The sequence below is a fragment of the Oncorhynchus masou genome, chromosome 28, assembly GCF_036934945.1.
Source record: "Oncorhynchus masou masou isolate Uvic2021 chromosome 28, UVic_Omas_1.1, whole genome shotgun sequence".
NCBI classification, from domain to species: domain Eukaryota; kingdom Metazoa; phylum Chordata; class Actinopteri; order Salmoniformes; family Salmonidae; genus Oncorhynchus; species Oncorhynchus masou.
This window is the reverse complement of record NC_088239.1, coordinates 35,688,461-35,708,653: the sequence shown is the minus strand read 5'-3', so window position 1 is coordinate 35,708,653 and position 20,193 is coordinate 35,688,461. Positions and strand designations below refer to the sequence as shown.

The 20,193-nt window shown below is 47.1% G+C and overlaps 1 protein-coding gene across 1 annotated transcript in view; it reads right to left on the bottom strand.

Moving 5' to 3' along the window:
- The window catches only part of LOC135517536 (zinc finger E-box-binding homeobox 1-like), a 95,511-nt gene extending 75,734 nt beyond the window's left edge, over positions 1-19,777 (bottom strand). Inside the window, exon 1 of the mRNA XM_064941933.1 lies at positions 19,686-19,777. Within this exon, the coding sequence (XP_064798005.1) occupies positions 19,686-19,743 (58 nt within the window). The 5' untranslated portion in view covers positions 19,744-19,777. The remainder of the gene's footprint in view (positions 1-19,685) is intronic.
- Between the last annotated feature and the right edge of the window lie 416 nt (positions 19,778-20,193).

Below are 20,193 nucleotides of genomic sequence, written 5' to 3'. Positions count from 1 at the left end.
CCTTTCTCTTGATTCTCTCTCTCTGCTGGTCTTTTTAGGTTACCTTCTCTGTCTCTCATTCCTCAGCTGTTCTACATCTGCCCTAACTAGCTCTTTCACTCTTCACACCTGTTCTCTCTTCCCCCTCTGATTAGGTCTCTATTTCTTTCTCTGTTCCTGCTACTTTCAGTGTCTGATTCTTGTTTGTGTTTTTTGATGCCAGAAGCAAGCTGTCGTCTCGTTTGCTTCCACCTTGTCCTGTCCTGTCGGAGTCTGCCTGGCTGAAGCATCCTGCACTATACTAACGTTCTTTTTGTTCCCCTGACAACGTTGGAAGAGGATTTATGCCATTCCTGTATTTTCATTAAAGAACTCTGTTTTCTGTTAAAACCGCTTTTGGGTCTTCACTCAAGTTCATAACAGAAGAATCAGACCAAGAATGGACCCAGCGGCTCCGGACCCTTTTCACTCCGCCGTCGAGATCCAGGGAGCGATGCTAGGCAGACATGAGGAGGAATTGTCTGCTGCTCAACATGCCGTTGAGACCCTGGCCGTCCAAGTCTCCGACCTCACAAGACAGGTTCACCAACTCCACCTCGATCCACCGCCCACTTCCAGGGTTTCCGAGTCTCCGGAGCCCAGGATCAACAACCCGCCGTGTTACTCTGGGGAGCCCACTGAGTGCCGCTCATTCCTCACTCAGTGTGATGTGGTGTTCTCTCTCCAGCCCAACACCTACTCCAGGAGCGCAGCCCGCATCGCCTACGTCATTTCTCTCCTTACCGGACGGGCGCGTGAGTGGGGCACGGCAGTCTGGGAGGCGAGGGCTGAGTGTATTAACCAGTATCAGAACTTTAAGGAGGAGATGATACGGGTTTTTGACCGTTCTGTTTTTGGCGAGGAGGCTTCCAGGGCCCTGTCTTCCCTATGTCAGGGGAATAGATCCATAACGGATTATTCTATTGAGTTTCGCACTCTCGCTGCCTCTAGTGACTGGAACGAGCCGGCTTTGCTCGCTCGTTTTCTGGAGGGTCTCCACGTCGAGGTTAAGGATGAGATCCTCTCCCGGGAGGTTCCTTCCAGTCTGGACTCCTTAATAGCTCTCGCTATTCGCATAGAGCGACGGTTTGATCTTCGTCGCCGAGCTCGTGGAAAGGAGCTCACGTTCTCCGTTGCTCCCCTCTCCACATCACTGCCACCTGCCGCTTCACTGCCACCCTCCTCCGCCGGCTCGGATGCTGAGCCTATGCAGCTGGGGGGTATTCGCATCTCGGCCAAGGAGAGGGAACGGAGAATCACCAATCGCCTCTGTCTCTACTGCGGCTCCGCTGGTCATTTTGTCACCTCATGTCCAGTAAAAGCCAGAGCTCATCAGTAAGAGGAGGGCTACTGGTGAGCGCAACTACTCAGGCCTCTCCTTCTGGATCACGCACTACCTTTCCGGTCCATCTCCGCTGGCCCGGTTCATCTGCTTCCTGCAGTGCCTTGATAGACTCTGGGGCGGAGGGCTGTTTTATGGACGAGACCTGGGCTCGGGAACATGATATTCCTCTCAGACAGTTAGGGAGCCCAGGGCCTTGTTCGCTTTAGATGGTAGTTCTCTCCCCAAGATTCAGCGTGAGACGCTGCCTTTAACCCTCACTGTCTCTGGTAATCATAGCGAAACCATTTCTTTTTTAATTTTTCGTTCACCTTTTACACCTGTTGTTTTGGGTCATCCCTGGCTAGTGCGCCATAACCCTTCTATTAATTGGTCTAGTAATACTATCCTATCCTGGAATGTTTCTTGTCATGTAACCTGTTTAATGTCTGCTATCCCTCCTGTTTCCTCTGTCTCTTCTTCACAGGAGGAGCCTGGCGATTTGACAGGGGTGCCGGAGGAGTATCACGATCTGCGCACGGTGTTCAGTCGTTCCAAGGCCACTTCTCTCCCTCCACACCGGTCGTATGACTGTAGTATTGATCTCCTTCCGGGAACTACTCCCCCCCGGGGTAGATTATATTCTCTGTCGGCTCCCGAACGTAAGGCTCTCGAGGATTATTTGTCGGTTTCGCTCGACGCCGGTACCATAGTCTCCTCCTCCTCCCCCGCCGGAGCGGGATTTTTTTTTGTTCAGAAGAAGGACGGGTCCCTGCGCCCATGCGTGGATTATCGAGGGCTGAATGACATAACAGTTAAGAATCGTTATCCGCTTCCTCTTATGTCTTCAGCCTTCGAGATCCTGCAGGGAGCCAGGTTTTTCACCAAATTGGACCTTCGTAACGCCTACCATCTCGTGCGCATCAGGGAGGGGACGAGTGGAAGACGGCGTTTAACACTCCGTTAGGGCACTTTGAATACCGGGTTCTTCCTTTCGGCCTCGTTAACGCTCCAGCTGTCTTTCAGGCACTAGTTAACGACGTCCTGAGAGACATGCTGAACATTTTTGTTTTCGTTTACATGGACGATATCCTGATTTTTTCACCGTCTCTCTCGATTCATGTTCAGCACGTGCGACGCGTCCTCCAGCGCCTTTTGGAGAACTGTCTTTATGTGAAGGCTGAGAAGTGCACTTTTCATGCCACCTCTGTCCCTTTTCTCGGTTCCGTTATTTCCGCTGAGGGCATTAAGATGGATCCCGCTAAAGTCCAGGCTGTCATTGATTGGCCCGTTCCTAAGTCACGCGTCGAGCTGCAGCGCTTTCTGGGCTTCGCTAATTTCTACCGTCGTTTCATCCGTAATTTCGGTCAGGTGGCAGCTCCTCTCACAGCCCTTACTTCTGTTAAGACGTGCTTTAAGTGGTCCGTTTCCGCCCAGGGAGCTTTTGATCTTCTTAAGAATCGTTTTACATCCGCACCTATTCTTGTTACACCTGACATCTCTAGACAGTTTGTTGTTGAGGTTGACGCGTCAGAGGTGGGCGTGGGAGCCATTCTTTCTCAGCGCTCTCTCTCTGACGGCAAGGTCCATCCTTGCGCGTTTTTCTCTCATCGCTTATCGCCGTCAGAACGTAACTATGATGTTGGTAATCGCGAACTGCTCGCCATCCGCTTAGCCCTAGGCGAATGGCGACAGTGGTTGGAGGGGCGACCGTTCCTTTTGTCGTTTGGACTGACCATAGGAACCTTGAGTACATCCGTTCAGCCAAACGACTTAATGCGCGTCAGGCTCGTTGGGCTCTGTTTTTCGCTCGTTTCGAGTTTGTTATTTCTTATCGTCCGGGCTCAAAAAACACCAAACCTGATGCTTTATCTCGTCTCTTCAGTTCTTCTGAGGTCTCCACCGACCCCGATGGGATTCTCCCTGAGGGGCGTGTTGTCGGGTTGACTGTCTGGGGAATTGAGAGGCAGGTAAAGCAAGCACTCGCTCACACTCCGTCGCCGCGAGCTTGTCCTAGGAACCTTCTGTTCGTTCCCGTTCCTACTCGTCCGGCCGTTCTTCAGTGGGCCCACTCTGCCAAGTTAGCCGGCCACCCCGGCGTTCGGGGTACGCTCGCTTCCATTCGCCAGCGTTTCTGGTGGCCCACTCGGGAACGTGACGCGCGTCGATTTGTCGCCGCTTGTTCGGTCTGCGCGCAGACTAAATCTGGGAACTCTCCTCCTGCCGGCCGTCTCAGACCGCTTCCCATTCCCTCTCGACCGTGGTCTCACATCGCTTTAGATTTTATCACCGGACTGCCTTCATCAGCGGGGAGGACAGTTATTCTTACGGTTGTCGATAGATTCTCTAAGGCGGCTCATTTCATTCCTCTCGATAAGCTCCCTTCTGCTAAGGAGACGGCTCAGATCATTATCGAGAATGTTTTCCGAATTCATGGCCTTCCGTCTGACGTCGTTTCCGACAGAGGTCCGCAGTTCACGTCTCAATTTTGGAGGGAGTTTTGCCGTTTGATTGGGGCTTCCGTCAGTCTCTCGTCCGGCTTTCATCCCCAGTCTAACGGTCAAGCCGAACGGGCCAATCAGACTGTTGGTCGCATTTTACGCAGTCTTTCTTTTCGTAACCCTGCGTCTTGGTCAGAACAGCTCCCCTGGGCAGAGTACGCCCACAACTCGCTTCCCTCGTCTGCTACCGGTCTATCCCCTTTTCAGTGTAGCCTAGGGTACCAGCCTCCGCTGTTCTCATCTCAGCTCGCCGAGTCCTGCGTCCCCTCCGCTCAGGCTTTTGTCCAGCGTTGCGAGCGCACCTGGAAGGGGGTCAGGTCGGCACTTTGCCGTAATAGGGCGCAGACTGTGAGGGCCGCTAATAAGCGTAGGACCAAGAGTCCTAGATATTGTTGCGGTCAGAGAGTATGGCTCTCCACTCAGAACCTTCCCCTTAAGACAGCTTCTCGCAAGTTGGCCCCGCGGTTCATTGGTCCGTTCCGTATTTCCCAGGTCATTAATCCTGTCGCAGTGCGACTTCTTCTCCCGCGCTATCTTCGTCGCGTTCACCCGGTCTTCCATGTCTCCTGTGTTAAGCCCGTTCTTCGCGCCCCCGCTCGTCCCTCCCCCCCCCCATCCTTGTCGAGGGCGCACCCATCTACAGGGTTCGTAAGATTTTGGACATGCGCCCTCGGGGGTGGTCATCAGTACCTAGTGGATTGGGAGGGGTACGGTCCTGAGGAGAGGAGTTGGGTTCCCTCTCGGGACGTGCTGGACCGTTCGCTGATCGATGATTTCCTCCGTTGCCGCCAGCTTTCCTCTCGAGTGCGCCAGGAGGCGCTCGGTGAGTGGGGGTACTGTCATGTCTTGTTATGTCTGTTCCTGTCCTTTCTCTTGATTCTCTCTCTGCTGGTCTTTTTAGGTTACCTTCTCTGTCTCTCATTCCTCAGCTGTTCTACATCTGCCCTAACTAGCTCTTTCACTCTTCACACCTGTTCTCTCTTCCCCCTCTGATTAGGTCTCTATTTCTTTCTCTGTTCCTGCTACTTTCAGTGTCTGATTCTTGTTTGTGTTTTTTGATGCCAGAAGCAAGCTGTCGTCTCGTTTGCTTCCACCTTGTCCTGTCCTGTCGGAGTCTGCCTGGCTGAAGCATCCTGCACTATACTAACGTTCTTTTTGTTCCCCTGACAACGTTGGAAGAGGATTTATGCCATTCCTGTATTTTCATTAAAGAACTCTGTTTTCTGTTAAAACCGCTTTTGGGTCTTCACTCAAGTTCATAACACCTACTGTCTGTAGGCAAGATTCCTTCTGTTCTAATTCCCTGTTTCCTGACAGAGAGGATACAGTAAGACTACTTCAGTTGTGACTCTACAACTGCGCAGCAACATTCTATCCCCCTGTCTAGACGTCCTGTCCCCAACGCGCCAGCCAGAGTGAAGAGATTCCTTTTGATCTAATAGATTTATTAGACAAGACATTCGATTAGGAAGCCACTGCTTTAAATTAGCTAGCCAGGGGGAGGAAACAGGGGCTGCTTAACTCAGGGAATTAAGGCCTAAGTGGAGAGTCAGTGCCCTCTATGCTTTACCTTGCCATGGCCTTTGCCATGTTAAGACGTTTCCATTTGGGGGAAATAACATCGCATAATAATTTCTATTGCCAGATTCAAAGAAAAATGTCATCTTCCTGAGTCGTAGATAGATCACTCGGAATCTGATCAAGCAAAGCATTCTATTATTTCAAGTATGGTGGTATTTTACATTAGTGGATCATGCAAAACAATGTAACAGTGCCCACAAAGTATGTGTATGCATTCCAGAGAGACAGGTGGGGGCCAAAATACATGCCCATGTTATTGAGTGGCAAAGCAGCCGTGGTCCAAATATATATTAGTAACAGTCCCCCCCATGTGAAACGCTTCTCTGTGACTCTTTTTAAGGTTTACTGCCTGGGCTGGATGGGAGGGAGGCACAAGGCATGAGGCCTCAGAAAGAAACTCACAGGTTAGCATTCAGGTGGAGGTCAGGTGTGCAAACTAACACACACCTACAAACACGCACAAATGCAGGCACACACACGCACATACACACACACAGCCTTAGACCCATGCAGAGAACACTAGGATTCTCATGGGGTAATCTCATGGGTGCATCTCCCTCCTTACCTTCCTTTCCTAACCTTGTTCACACAACAGCTGCAGCACCATCACCAACGGGAAGTGAGCTTCCACTGACCCTGACGCACCTCTCAGGCCCTGTTAGCTACAAGGAGTTTCGAGGTAGAAAGGATCAGCTTGCACAAATCCTAAACATTACCGGGGGGAAACGTAAAACTGACCCAAGACCAGAAGCTAATTTAGTTTCGACACTCACCAGAGATACATTTATCAGTTAATGGTACAGGGCAGATGGGTGAGGGCACCGTGCCACGAGACGTGCTACATCCTGGCACTAGAACAAGGAAGGCACAGTCACACACTGTTTACTGGTTGAATGAAGCCTCTTTATCCTACAGACTTCTGCAGTGAAGGGGGGCAGTTAGCATAGCTGCCAGAATAAGGACTGGGTCATTTGTATTCAAGGCAGGTTGGTGTTTGGGAAACATTGGATGCCAGTGACACACAATCAAAAGGAGAAAGCGTGAAGATTTGACTTGATACAGCATTGGGTGACAGGGTTAATAGACAATTTTCTATCAATCAAACGAGTACCAACTTTGAATGACTCCTCCAAATGACCCAACCACCTTAAGTCAGCCTAAGTCAGGTCTATCTAAGACGGAAGGGAAAATCACTTCAACAATGCGTGCATTGAGACTCTAGGATTACAGGTGGCAGCTCTATACAATCTGCAGTGTGAGGAGTCAGACCTCCTTTATGAACCTGTGTCTGCTGCTATTTGGGGGAAAAAAATGCCCTCTCATTCCTGCAGTACCCCTTAATTTACACAACTAAAATTGTAATACTTCTGTTATCACAAAAGTGATTTTCTTCTGCTTAGTTCACAAGGGTTTTAAAACTTGCCTATACGCGCAGCACAGCTATTCCTCCCAACTAAAGGCTTTTATGCTGTTCCCAGTCTGGGGTGCCCGCTCCAAACAAGACACCTTAAATAGGCTGCTGCCTTCCACAGGTGCTGGGGTTGCTGACTTTAGCTGATCAGGACCAGACCAAGGTTACATTCTAAATGGCACCCTATTCCCTATATAGTGTACTACTGTTAATAAGGGCCCATAAGATGCTAATCAAAACTTGTGCCAATCAAATTAAATTCAAATCAAATTTTATTGGTCATATGCACATATTTAGCAGATGCTATTGCAGGTGTAGAGAAATGTTTGTGTTCCTAGCTCCAACAGTGCAATAGTATCTAACAATTCACAACAATACACACAAATCTAAAAGTAAAATAATGGAATATTAGAATGAGTAATGTCGGAGTGGCATTGAATAGAAATAGAATATAGTATATACATATGGAATGAGTAAAACAGTACGTAAACATTATTAAAGTGACCAGTTGTGCAGCCCGAACCACCCTCTGCAGAGCCCTACGGTTACGGGGTGTGCAGTTGCGGTACCAGGCGGTGATACAGCCCAACAGGATGCTCTCAATGGTGCATCTGTAAAAGTTTATCAGGGTCTTAGGGGTCAAGTCAAATTTCTTCAGCCTCCTGAGGTTAAAGAGGCACTGTTGCACCTTCTTCATCACACGGTCTGTGTTGGTGGACCATTTAAGATTGTCAGTGATGTGTATGCCGAGGAACTTGAAGCTTTTCTCCTTCTGCACTGCGGTCCCGTGAATATGGATGTGGATGGGGGCGTGCTCCCTCTGCTGTCTCCTGAAGTCCACAATTAGCTCCTTTGTTTTGTTGATGTTGAGTGAGAGGTTATTTTCCAGGCACCACTCCGCCAGGGACCTCACCTCCTCCATGTAGGCTGTCTCATCATTGTTGGTAATCAGGCCTACTACTGTTGTGTTGTCTGAAAACTTGATGATTGAGTTGGAGGTATGCAAGACCTAACAGTCCTGGGTGAACAGGGAGTACAGGAGAGGGCTGAGCACGCACCCTATTGGGGCCCCTGTGTTGAGGATCAATGTAGTGTAGGTGTTGTTTCCAACCTTTACCACCTGGGGGAAGCCCATCAGGAAGTCCAGTTGCACAGGGCGGGGTTCAGACCCAGTGCCCCAAGCTTAATGATGAATGTGGAGGGTACTATGGTGTTGAAGGCTGAGCTGTAGTCAATGAACAGCATTCTTACATACTGTGGGTATTGCAGATGGGATAGGGCAGTTTGCAGTGTGCAGTGCAATGGCAATTGCATCATCTGTGGAACTGTTGGGGCGGTATGCAAATTGAAGTGGGTCTAGGGTGTCAGGTAAGGAGGAGGTGATATGATCCTTTACTAGCCACTCAAAGCACTTCATGATGACAGAAGTGAGTCCTTCAGGGCGATAGTCATTTAGTTCAGTTACCTTTGCTTTCTTGGGTACAGAAACAGTGGTGGACATTTTGAAGCAAGTGGGTACAGCAGACTGGGATAGGGAGAGATTGAATATGTCCATAAACACTCAGCCAGCTAGTCTCCGCATGCTCTGAGGACGCAGCTAGGGATGCCGTCTGGGCCGACAGTCTTGCAAAGTTTAAAACCCTTGAATGTCTTACTCATGTCTGCCACGGAGAACGAGAGTCCACAGACCTCGGGAGCGGGCCACCTCCGGTGACACTGTGTGTCAAAGCCAGCGAAGAAGGTGGATGGTTTTCCCTTTGTTAACCGTGATTGTCTGGAGTCCCTGCCACATAAATCTTGTGTCTGAGCCGTTGAATTGAGAGTCCACTTTACCTTACAGAGGGCATAAACTGCACTGTTTGTATTCAACCATATTCCAGGCACCTTGCCGTGGTTAAATGCGGTGGTTCGTACTTTTATGGCGCAAATGCTGCCGTCTATCCACAGATTTTGGTTTGGGTAGGTTTTAATAGTCATAGTGGGAACAACATCCCCTATACACTTCCTGATGAACTCAGTCACTGTGTCTGTGTACACGTCAATGTTATTCTCAGAGGCAACCCAGAACATATCCCAGTCCGTGTGATCAAAACAATCTTAAAGCACGGATTCTGATTGGTCAGACCAGCGTTGAATAAACCTTAGCACTGGATAGGCCTATGGAATAGGGTGCCATTTGGGAAACATCCCCAGGCCAGGAAGACTGTTGTTTTGACAGAGATAAAGCCCTTTCAGGGTTGTATCCTGAGCTGCAATCTCACACAGACTTCCTGGTTGTGTTCATAGGGTGATGATTCAGAGAAGTGATTGGCTGAAGTGGCTGAAGACAGACTAAAGACTTGAAGTAGCCTAGGGTATAAACACATGTTCTTGCATTATACTTTTCATTTCATTAATGTTAATTAATACTCTTCCATTTAGATGTATTTATGGGGTTCAGTTCTTTGGGGAACAGGTTCATTATTGTGGGAGATTATTAAAGTGTGCATTAAATGTAATTCCTTTCTGACCACTTCATTTTCTTGTAGAGCACTGGGCAATTAACATTGTTTGGAAGCTCTTAAATTCGTAATGACAGCAAAAGATAACTGAATGACAATACTTTACGTCTTTCTTTCTACCAACTTCCTCTTTGTGTGTTCACTAAATGGTGCCCTTTTCATTTTAAAAGGTTTTTTTTTGGACTAATTTGATGTGGCATGAAAGAGTAGGCTAGAGCTGAAACGTTTTATGGGTAGTTGGTAGAAAAAGGGAGGGGAAGCAGTGAACAAATACATTTGAGAAGGGCAGGCACTTCATTCAAACTGACAGAAGATATGAAGAAGCTCACATTGCTCTCAGTGATCAGCAGCATATCCTTCTGCAGGAGGACTGAGGAACTGCCTGACCATGAGATGAGCCACACCCTGCTTGGTCTAGGCTAGCTCCACTGCCGGACGAAACTTTAAATCTCTTTTCCCATCGCTCTTTCTCTCTCTATCCCTCCTTCCCACTCTCTCATACTTTTGTTAGGTGTTATTTATGAGTGCTGTAGTGAGTTTCTGGTGCCTGCAGCACCTGCTCATGTTGGAGTAGGTTAACCCTGGCAGTTGCCAGAGAGAGGGAGAGGAGGAAGAGAGAGAGAAAGGAGGAAGAGAGAGACCGAGAAAGACCGAGAGAAAGAGATAAGAGAGCTGGAGAAAGACAGACACACACACACACAGAGAGAGAAAGAGAGCAAGATGGGGAAAGAAAGAGAGAAAGAGAAATTTGGAAAGAGAGCGATCGAGAGATGGAGACAGAGAGAGGTAGTGCAACACCGGGCATGTGATGTTAACTCAGTGCTGCGCAGCTAACAGATGAGACACCTAATGATGCCTGGTTGTAACATGGACACTAAGAATCGGGAAGCAAGTACAGGGAGTGAATTTAATAACTAAATTAAACATGCAACAAAACAAGAAACGCGAGTAGCGTACAGACATGAAACACAGGAACAGAAACAATTACACCTCGGGAAAGAACCTAAGGGAGTGACAGATATAAGGGAGGTAGTGGATAGAGCGTTGGGCCAGTAACCGAAAGGTTGCTGGATCGAATCCCCGAGCTGACAAGTTAAAAGTCTGTCGTTCTGCCCCTGAGCAAGGCAGTTAACCCACTGTTCCCGGGCGCCGAAGACGATCAAGGCAGCCCCACGCACCTCTGATTCAGAAGGGTTGGGTTAAATGCAGAAGACACATTTCAGTTGAAGGCATTCAGTTGTACAACTGACTAGGTATCCCCCCCTTTACTAATCAGGAAGGGGATGGGAGTCCAGGTGAGTCTCATGAAGTGCAGATGCGCATAACGACAGTGGCAGGCGTGCGTAGATCAACAGCAGGAAACAACTAACCAACACACAAACAAACGCCCAAAGACTACAAGCACTAAATAAATGGTGTCATATGACTCTAAACATGATCAATTAGAACCCACAGTTCATTGGCTCTCCCTCTGTCTAAATGGGACAGGAGGCTAGGTGCCAGTCTGTCAGAATAATGAGCACGAACAGGATGATATCTCTATGAGTAAGAGGAGGACAGATGTGGTACTGTCTGGCTATATGGCTGACCTCGTTTTTACTCCTATTCTCAGTCCACCCCAACTCTGTGGGTGAAACGTGTGTAGCGAGGCTGAGGCCATGGTGTGTTTTGATAGCCAACACCTGAACGATAGATACAAAAAAATGTATCAACCCCTACAAAAATGGCCATTAATATAATCCACATAATTGCTGTAGGATTAAATAAAGATCCTACATCTGTACTGGTTCACATAGGGTTCTCTGTTCCCGGAGTTGGCAGAGAGAGTTGGAGGGGTTGGAGCTTGGTCAGACTAGGTGTACTTTGCTCTAGTCTCGAGTCAATGACATAAGGTGAGTATTAGGTCGGTAGTTAGACACACCAAAACCTGATCAAATTAAGGACCGTAAGCAAATGAGACGATACAGCCTCTGATCAACAGGCATCGTGGTGAATGAAGCTTATAATGCTGTTTCTAGACCAAACTCATTCATCAACCGGCCTGCATCCCATATGACACCCTATTCCCTATATATTGCACTACTTTTGACCAGGGTTCATAGGGCTCAAAAGTAGAGCACTATATAGTGAATAGGGTGCTATTTGGGACACAGCCCAGAGGGATGTGTGTATCTAGAGCCATCCTAATGATATGAAAATGTTGACAGAGACGAAAATGGCCCCTGTGATGTCCCTGTCCCCAGGATACAGTGAGTGACTAACACAGGGCCACACAGTCACACTGTGATAGGTAGCTAGCCAGCCTACAGCTTTAACAGAAACCCTGAGTCACCTTGTTTTGTAAGTCAGGCGGAGAGGAGAGGAGCTGGCTGCTACGCTGAATGTCAGAGTCTGTAAACATCACAACACACTGCGTGAGTGAGTGAGTGAGTGAGTGAGTGAGTGAGTGAGTGAGTGAGTGAGTGAGTGAGTGAGTGAGTGAGTGAGTGAGTGAGTGAGTGAGTGAGTGAGTGAGTGAGTGGTGTGGGTGAGTGGGGTGGGGTGGGTGGGTGGGTGGGTGGGTGGGTGGCTGTCTGTGCCGGCCTGGGCCTGCCAGTGCGATAGAGATATAGTGGGTGAATAGTATTTTTCAGCAGAGCTCAATGCTAGGTGTAATCAGTGTGTGAGACAAGACTGCTCTCACATTCTGTCATTAAAGCTTCCTCCCAAATGGCACCCTATGCCTATTAAAGTGCACTATGGGCCACTATAGGCACTGGTCAAAAGTAGTACCTAAATAGAGATTATGTTGCCATTTGGGACTCCCATGATCAATCAGTCTGCTTCAGGAAGAGAAAAGCAACAAACAGTTTTGTTATATTTCAGTCTTCTGTGATGTATATAAAGTGTAATATTGGGATGCAAACTCAACATTGAATACATGTCAACTCTACATCTGACATGGTACAGGTGTCTTCTTTGTTTAAGCCCATAACCATGTGTGTGAGGTGTATACTTTTGTTTCAAAGTAGATTTGTTTAAGATTACCAAGAAACACTCCATGTGACCCTGATTTAACCCACTGCAGTAAAGGTTAATGATATAGTAACTTAAACAAATGTGATGCAGGTACACAACTTCGTGATCTCTGCATACATACCAGCCGCCATATTGTTTCAACAGTTGTGCATTGTCAGGTTTTGAGGGGGGAAATGGTAGTGAATCGTCAGGTTAAATGTGAGGAACAAAGATTCCACTGATGAGTTTGTGGCCCAAACACAAGCTGGCATGAAGAGGGCTGGCGGCCCAGCGCCTGCTGCCTGCCTATTGTTAACACAGGCCTTTCATTAACCGCTCCACTGGGGAACAGGGGAGGAGAGGAAGAAGGAGGAGAGGCTGAGGCAATACATAGGGAGGGAGGAGAATGGGAGAGGAGGAGGAGGGAAAGAGAGAGAGGGAAGAGAGGCTGAAGCAAAAGACACTGAGGAATAGGGGATAAGAGGGAGGACAGGAGGGGAGGGTAGAGTAGAGGGAGGAAAGGGGAGGTTGAAGCTACAGACAGTAGTGTCAACACCCAACAGGACTCGCCCAGCCTAAAGATCAGCCACCAAACACATTATTAAAAAAGACACATAAACCAAGCCCAAACTGCTCACAATGAATAACCCCCAAAGGATGGCAATTTAGAGCTGCCATCTCCCCCAGGTATAGGCTATACACAACGGTACACTATAATTTCAGCTCCCACCTGGCGTGGGATGTTCCCCAATGATATAAGGGGGGGCCTGAGTGAAAAAGTTTGGGAAACACTGGTCTGCGGAACAGGCTTCATTTGGTTTTGGACTATCATTTCAACTCCCACCTGTTTCTATGTAATATGGAACAGGTAGGAGGAAAGAGAGAACAAAGGGAGGAGGGAGGGAGGGAGGGAGGGAGGGAGGGAGGGAGGGAGGGAGGGAGGGGAGGGAGGGAGGGGCAGACACTTAATATGTTTTTGGACTGTAATTTCAACTCCCATCTGTCTCAATATCCAGGTAGAGAGAGAGGAGAGAGAGAGAGGGAAGAGTAGACATTGAATTTATTTCCCTTAGAAGCGATACATGACAAATCCTGAGGCCTGTGGGCTGGGTGAGGTCATCTTACCAACATACCTGTCTGGCATGTCAGAGTGGAGGAGGAGAGAAGGAAATGTCATTGGTCAAATCAATGCATTTTTTTCAGTTGCTGATGGACAAAAATAGGAAATAGGCCTATATGAATCACTCAATAGAGTGATAGCAGGGAGCTTGACAATATCTCATTGCTTCCTTCAAGGTCCCATTCTCAGTCCCCTGAGTGGATCTGAACCACTGAGGAAGGCTCCTGACCTGATCTCGATACAAGGAGCTATCCTATCCTATTCTATTCTGGAGCCCAGCCTCCCTCTCGATCCTTCTGAGCCCCCCCCCCGGCATGTTTTTGTTCAGTTCAGTGGACCTGACGCCTCGCTGCATAGCCTACTCCCCTTGATACACACACACACACACACACACAGCTCCCCCTCCCCCTCACTGTCCCGCCAACTGAATAACTACACAATATTTCTGTCCTTTCAACAACAGTGTTGACACTCCGTTGCTTATTCCTATTCATTATGTCAGCATTGGCCCCCGCATAGCCCCCCGGCACCTCCAGCCCTGGCTGCCCAGTCACACAGCTCCGTCGTGGGCCCTATACGGGTTATAGAAAGGGGGACTCCTGCCTGCTGCTGGAGCACATTATAGGACTCATCCTCCGTTTTAACACACTAAATACGTGGCTTAGACGACACGCAGGAAAAACAAAACACAAAATGACACAGTCAGGAGGCATCGGCAGTAGACACAAACAAGCCTTCAGCAAAAACGTGTGCATGACACAGACAAATAGCCTAAACACATTCTCAAAAAAAAAAGAGGGGTGCGCATATGCCCCCCAAAAAATGCACATGGAAACGCAAGAACCTGAGCATTGCGTGTCGTGAGACTGAGGAAGATTGTGATGAATTCTCAGAGTGTTCCACAGATTCCTCTGTCAGTCTTGGGGTCTCTGGGAAGAGAATGGGTCATATGCAAATGGCCATGCCCAGTACAGATAGAAGTTTCCCACAAACAGAGTGTGAAAAGGCCTTTCCCTCCCCACGCCAGCCCCACTCAATGGGCCTTTTCTTCTTCCACTGAAAGTGTATGAAGTAGAGCAGGCAGACTGCAAAGGTAACTAGGCTCTTTCTCCTCAGGCTTTCTCCAACCAAAGCCTTAACACACAATGGTTCATTTAAGCATTCATCCACATACAACCCCAATAAAGCACATTCAAACACAGTTAAGGGGGTTAGTGAAACTGACTTGGGTTTTAAAACTGCTTTTCTAAGGCAAGAGAAAGCACCTTTTTATAGGGTAATGCAATGCCTCTATAGGAGCTTGCTAATCATTAAGCTCCCTCAACAACAGTGGGAAAGGGTTTGAGTGCGGTACCTCAGATTATGGGCACAAACAGAATTGTCTGCTGGGAAATCATTGAACTGTGTGACATGGTGAATTGAATGGTGTAAATTAGAATTTCATATCATACATTTTAAAAAGCCTGGAGATACATAAAAGTGACAAGCAATAACAAAGAAACGGATTATTCAAGACACAAGACAGAACCTCAGAAGTCTATAAAGACAATACCTAGGCTATAGTTTGCCTCACTAACCTAAATGAATCCTCTCCATTCCGTTCCATAGGAAACACTCACACTATTCTAATGTAAAAGGAGCTGTCATGTTTGACAGAGTGAGTGAGTGTCCACCTTTCTTCCCACTGGCTCTCGTCTCCAGCAGCACCTCAGTGTCACTCTGCCAGCTCTCACAGCCCCTCTCCCCCCTTATCCTTCTCCCTTGTCCCTCTTCCTCCCCACCTAACTCCACAGGACTGGAGGGCTGTACTGGTCAGGGGGATGGAGGGAGACACAAGAGGGATTGAGGGAGTAGGGACAAGGGTTTTTACCCCTCAGGATCCTTTTATTGAAAGGACTTAAACACAAACGCAATTGGACATGCTGGAAGGAACCCAACAATGGCACAGGGGGGGAAAGTGAAGTCATAGTGGAGGCACGCATGGGTGCCTAGGTCAGGGGGCAATCAACAGCACCCTGGCTACTGTGTCTCCCCCTGGAATAAAGGACTGGTGGAGGAGAGGGGGGGGGGGGGGTGATGAGAAGAGGGGGCGGGGGATTTTCCTCTCACTTGGCACTTTCATATGCAGCAGAGGAAGTTGCTCCAAAGCAAAATAACTGATAAATGAAAATTTCCTCTCCTGCTAAACTCCACTCACCAGGGGTAGTAGACCTTTTAAATGTTAACAGCTGGCTTTTAAAACACTAAAGCAGCATGCCGGCCCACAGAACACCACCCCTCTCCCCCTGAAGCCTTTGGAATGGCCAAAACATCTTATTTTCTTAAGAGTGTTAGCTTAACCACAGTGTTTCTTTATTGTTCTCACACAACTTTACAGCGTGTGGTTACATTCAATATTATTTAGGGTGAAAAATGAGTCCAGCACACTAATTATACTTTTGACAGCCAAATAAACATCCTCTGTTACATCATACAGCTTTACAGTAGCCAAAACTAGACCCACAGACCCATTCTTCTTCTGTAGCATTGAGACAAAAAACTTCCAAAACGGTTTTGTACTGTATGTGTGTGTGCTACACAGAGACAGACAGAGAGAGAGACAGAGAGAGACAGAGAGACAGACAGAGAGAGACAGACAGACAGAGAGACAGCGAGAGAGACAGAGCAAGAGAGAGAGAGACCGAGAGAGACTCCTTTGATAAATTCAAAGAAATAGAAATCCAACCTGTGTACAAAACATTAGGAGCAATATTGAGCTGCACCCCCTTTTCCCCTCAAAACAGCCTCAATTAAGCAGGGCATGGACTCTACAAGGTGTTGAAAGTGTTCCACTGGGATGTTGGCCCATGTTGACTCCAATGCTTCCCGCAGTTGTGTCAAGTTGGCTGGATGTCCTTTGGGTGGTAGACCATTCTTGAAACACACGAGGAACTGCTCAGTGTGAAAAACCAGCAGTGTTGCAGTTCTTGACACATTCAAACCGGTGCGCCTGGCACTTACTACCATATCCCGTTAAAAATCCTTCGTTAACCCGTCTCCTCCCCTTCATCTACACTGATTGAAGTGGATTTAACAAGTGACACCAATAAGGGATCATAGCATTCACCTGGTCCGTCTAGGTCTTGGATGTTTTGTATACTCAGTTCCTTTGAAATGTAGGCCCAATACCCTCCACTCATCTACAAATACGGGCCAAGAGTGTTAAGGTTAATACTGTGCCGCATTCCTCTTTTCACAAATTTGAAGTGTTAAATTGCCATTCCAGGAAATGGTCACTGCTATTCCTGACGGGAGCTAGACTTGGACGGGATAGGAGAAGTGACAAAGAAAGCCAGTGGAAACACTAGTATCCCACAGATTGCAAACACCTGTCGTCCTGCCAGCTGGCCGGCTGTTAGCGCCTCCATGTTTACAGCTGTGACAGGAGCTCACCTTGGTCTTAGTCTGCTCTGCTTTGTCAGACCCAGGAAGACAACCAACACAGGACAGGGGAGGGCCAGACAACTAAGTACCTTTTGGCTTCAGTAACCTGCCCCTAAAAGGCTTTTAACCTGATGACAAACATAACACCCCCGACAAATATGAGGTATTGGATCAACCCAGGTTCTCTGTCTCTCATTGTAGTGGTACAGTATATTGAGCTCTTCCACCCAGCAGGTTGATGCACCCATATCACATGATTAAAATATCACTATGGTCTCCTGAACTTTATGTTCGATCCCCCCGTCTTGATGTATTATATTGTAGTCTGTATTTTTTATTTATTTTACCGTTATTTAACTAGGCAAGTCAGTTAAGAACAAATTCTTATTTTCAATGACGGCCTAGGAACAGTGGGTTAACTGCCTGTTCAGGGACAGAACGACAGATTCGGACCTTGTCAGCTCGGGGGTTTGAACTTGCAACCTTCCGGTTACTAGTCCAACGCTAGGCTACCCTGCCGCCCCATTATTTGAAAACATAGAACATTTTAAATGTTCTAACATGAACACAAAGAATAAGGAATAAAACAGATCTCAATTTATTTCTGAAATGAACATCAGATGGACAAAGTTTACAGTGGCAAAATGTCGTAAATGTAGCCTAGGCTATAAATAATGTAGGCCTACCATGACTGAGGTGCAAATGCGCTAGAACAGGTCCGTTATAAGGTGTGTACCTTACAGAATGCACAAAATGAACCGTCGTCAATCAAGAGCTGACATGATATGGACCGGTGACCAACACCTTTTCAGCCAAAAAAGCAATAAGGAGCACACGAAATATGTCCATGTCATACAATCAATGACAGTAAGCGACAACAAACAAGGAGAGTAAGCACAACAAGCGTCTCCAAGAGAGAAATCACAGCAAATTCACTCATGATGAAAGCATGCAGCGCCTACAGACACGGTTGCCTTTTCTACCTGCACAAGTTGCCATTTGTTGCGGCGCATGGCACAGGGACCGCTCTCCGCTGCTTTGGAAAGGGAAGATAGAGAAGGAATCGTCTCACGGGAATCTAACAGCGTATTCAGTCCCCCGAAATCAGACTGCTGGTTTGTTTTTATGTTTTGACATAGGGGTGTTTACAAAGACCAAAATACCCGTTTTCCGGATCAGGTGAACATGTTCTCAGTTCCTGCAAGCTGTGCTGGGTGGCTCAACCACTTGCGATGCTGTTGTGCCGGTGACTGTTCTCACGAGGCTGTAAGGAGACTACGCATGTCGTCAGCTAGCCTACAGGAGAAAACCCCATATGCCTCCAAACAGCCTACAACACAAACATTATTCCTATGTGTGAAAAACTACCACCTCCGATGTTGAAACAAAAGTCACAAGTCCCGTAACTAAATAAAATGAGAACACACGAGACTAATAAAACGCACAAGGCAAATACAAGCAACCCGAAGATCATGATCTTTGCAAGTCAAATATGGTTTAACATGATTTACAGATAAAAGCCTTCCACTATTAAATTGATTAAATTACTGGCGAGAAAGAAAAAAAACAATTCAGAGAAACGCACTGGCTACCCGGACGACCCTACAATGCAGCCGTTTAACCACACACCCAAACACAAAAGCACAAACAAAAACAAAATAACAACAATTATTTAAGTATAGAAACTCTGGATGAACAGATTGGCTCCAACTTCAAGTTTCGCTCCCACGCCACCAAACCTTGAGTGTGTAAAATCAGAATTCCCAGCGCAGGACTGTGGATGTAAACCCACACTCCTTATATAGGCTGTGCCTTGTTTATATAGGCTGTGCCTTGTTTACACAAACAGCGCTTGATATATTCTTCCCATTCTCTGAAACCTTACCCAACAATGCATGCTACAGAAACAACGTTTTTCGTTCGAAGTTCATTTGCATTTATTAATTATAGCTACTTTACATTGTTCTGCATATTGTCTACTTATCTTAGCAATAACTTTTCGAATGATTTGTAAATGCACACTTGCATTGTGAAAACCAATTGAATTGTGAAAACACGTGCATCGCGCCTACACATCTTTTACAAATAAAAGTAGTGAGAAAATAGATGTGTAGTCTACATAAACATAACATCATGCATTTGAATATAATATGAAGCAGCAGAACAGCACAATTTCCACAGTAAAAACATTTCCTAAAGCCCGAGCCCTCAATGTAGCAACAGTGTCTTGTCATGGCTCGCGCTACCTGCCACGGTACGACACATAGAGAAAAGCGACAGAAACAGTTATACTTCTCGAAAGTACATTGAAGGAATTAACCTTATACACATATTCACTCATTTCAGAACATCAATCTATATTCCATATTGATGGAAAAAATACCGCAGTCCGCAAAAACAACCAGGTAACGTTCTTTTCCCAGACACAGGTTTCAAAAAGCTACCAAAAGGCGAGAGACGGTGAAACAAGCTATCAAGTTGAAAACTAAAAACAAAAATTGAAAAGTGTATTCAAATAGAATTGAAAAGGGACTGAACGGGAAACAAAAGCCAAAAGCGAGTGAAGTGATGGGATTAGGTGCGTATAACGGTCCAGGGTGGTGCACTCAACCGCTAGGCGGAGGGAGAGTCGCGAGACAGGTATAACGGTACGCCACATAGGGCTATAATGGTGCGCTTACTTGCTACTTTCCAGCACTTTGACCGGGACTCCGGAGGTACTAAAGTCTTCGGAGAATAGAGAATTCGATAGAACACATTATAGTCCACTTCACCACACGAAAAGAAGGGACATTGAAGTAGTTTTACATACCGTTATTCCTCCTCGGATTTGCCTGCTTTCTGCGCTTACACCTGGGGCCATCCGCCATGATCCTTTCGCTGTGTCTAAATGCTGCTGGAGAGTCACCTCCTCTCTCTCCCCCACTCCCCCCGCTTCACCTCCCCTCCCTGCACCTGGTTTACGACACTCTGCTTTACGACATTACCTTCCACCTCCCAAACCCTAGGGTGCGTCCTATGGTATCCGGGATCCTTGGGACGTCCATATCCCAATGAAGTTTACAGTTAAAAGGGTTAAGGTTAGGTACGGGTTATGGTTAGGGTAAGGGTTAAGGTTAAGGACCCAAACCATAGGACCAAGAAACCTAAACTCCTACTCCATGCTTTCTTTCTGCCTTTGATCATCTCACTTTTCAACATGCTTATATAAAAAAATATATATAAACTATTCTGAGTTTCTGGTAGGGTTGGGGCCATGTCATTATGGAAGCTTAAAAGTAATTGACCAAGACTCTAGTGAGTCTTATGGTTTAAAAAAA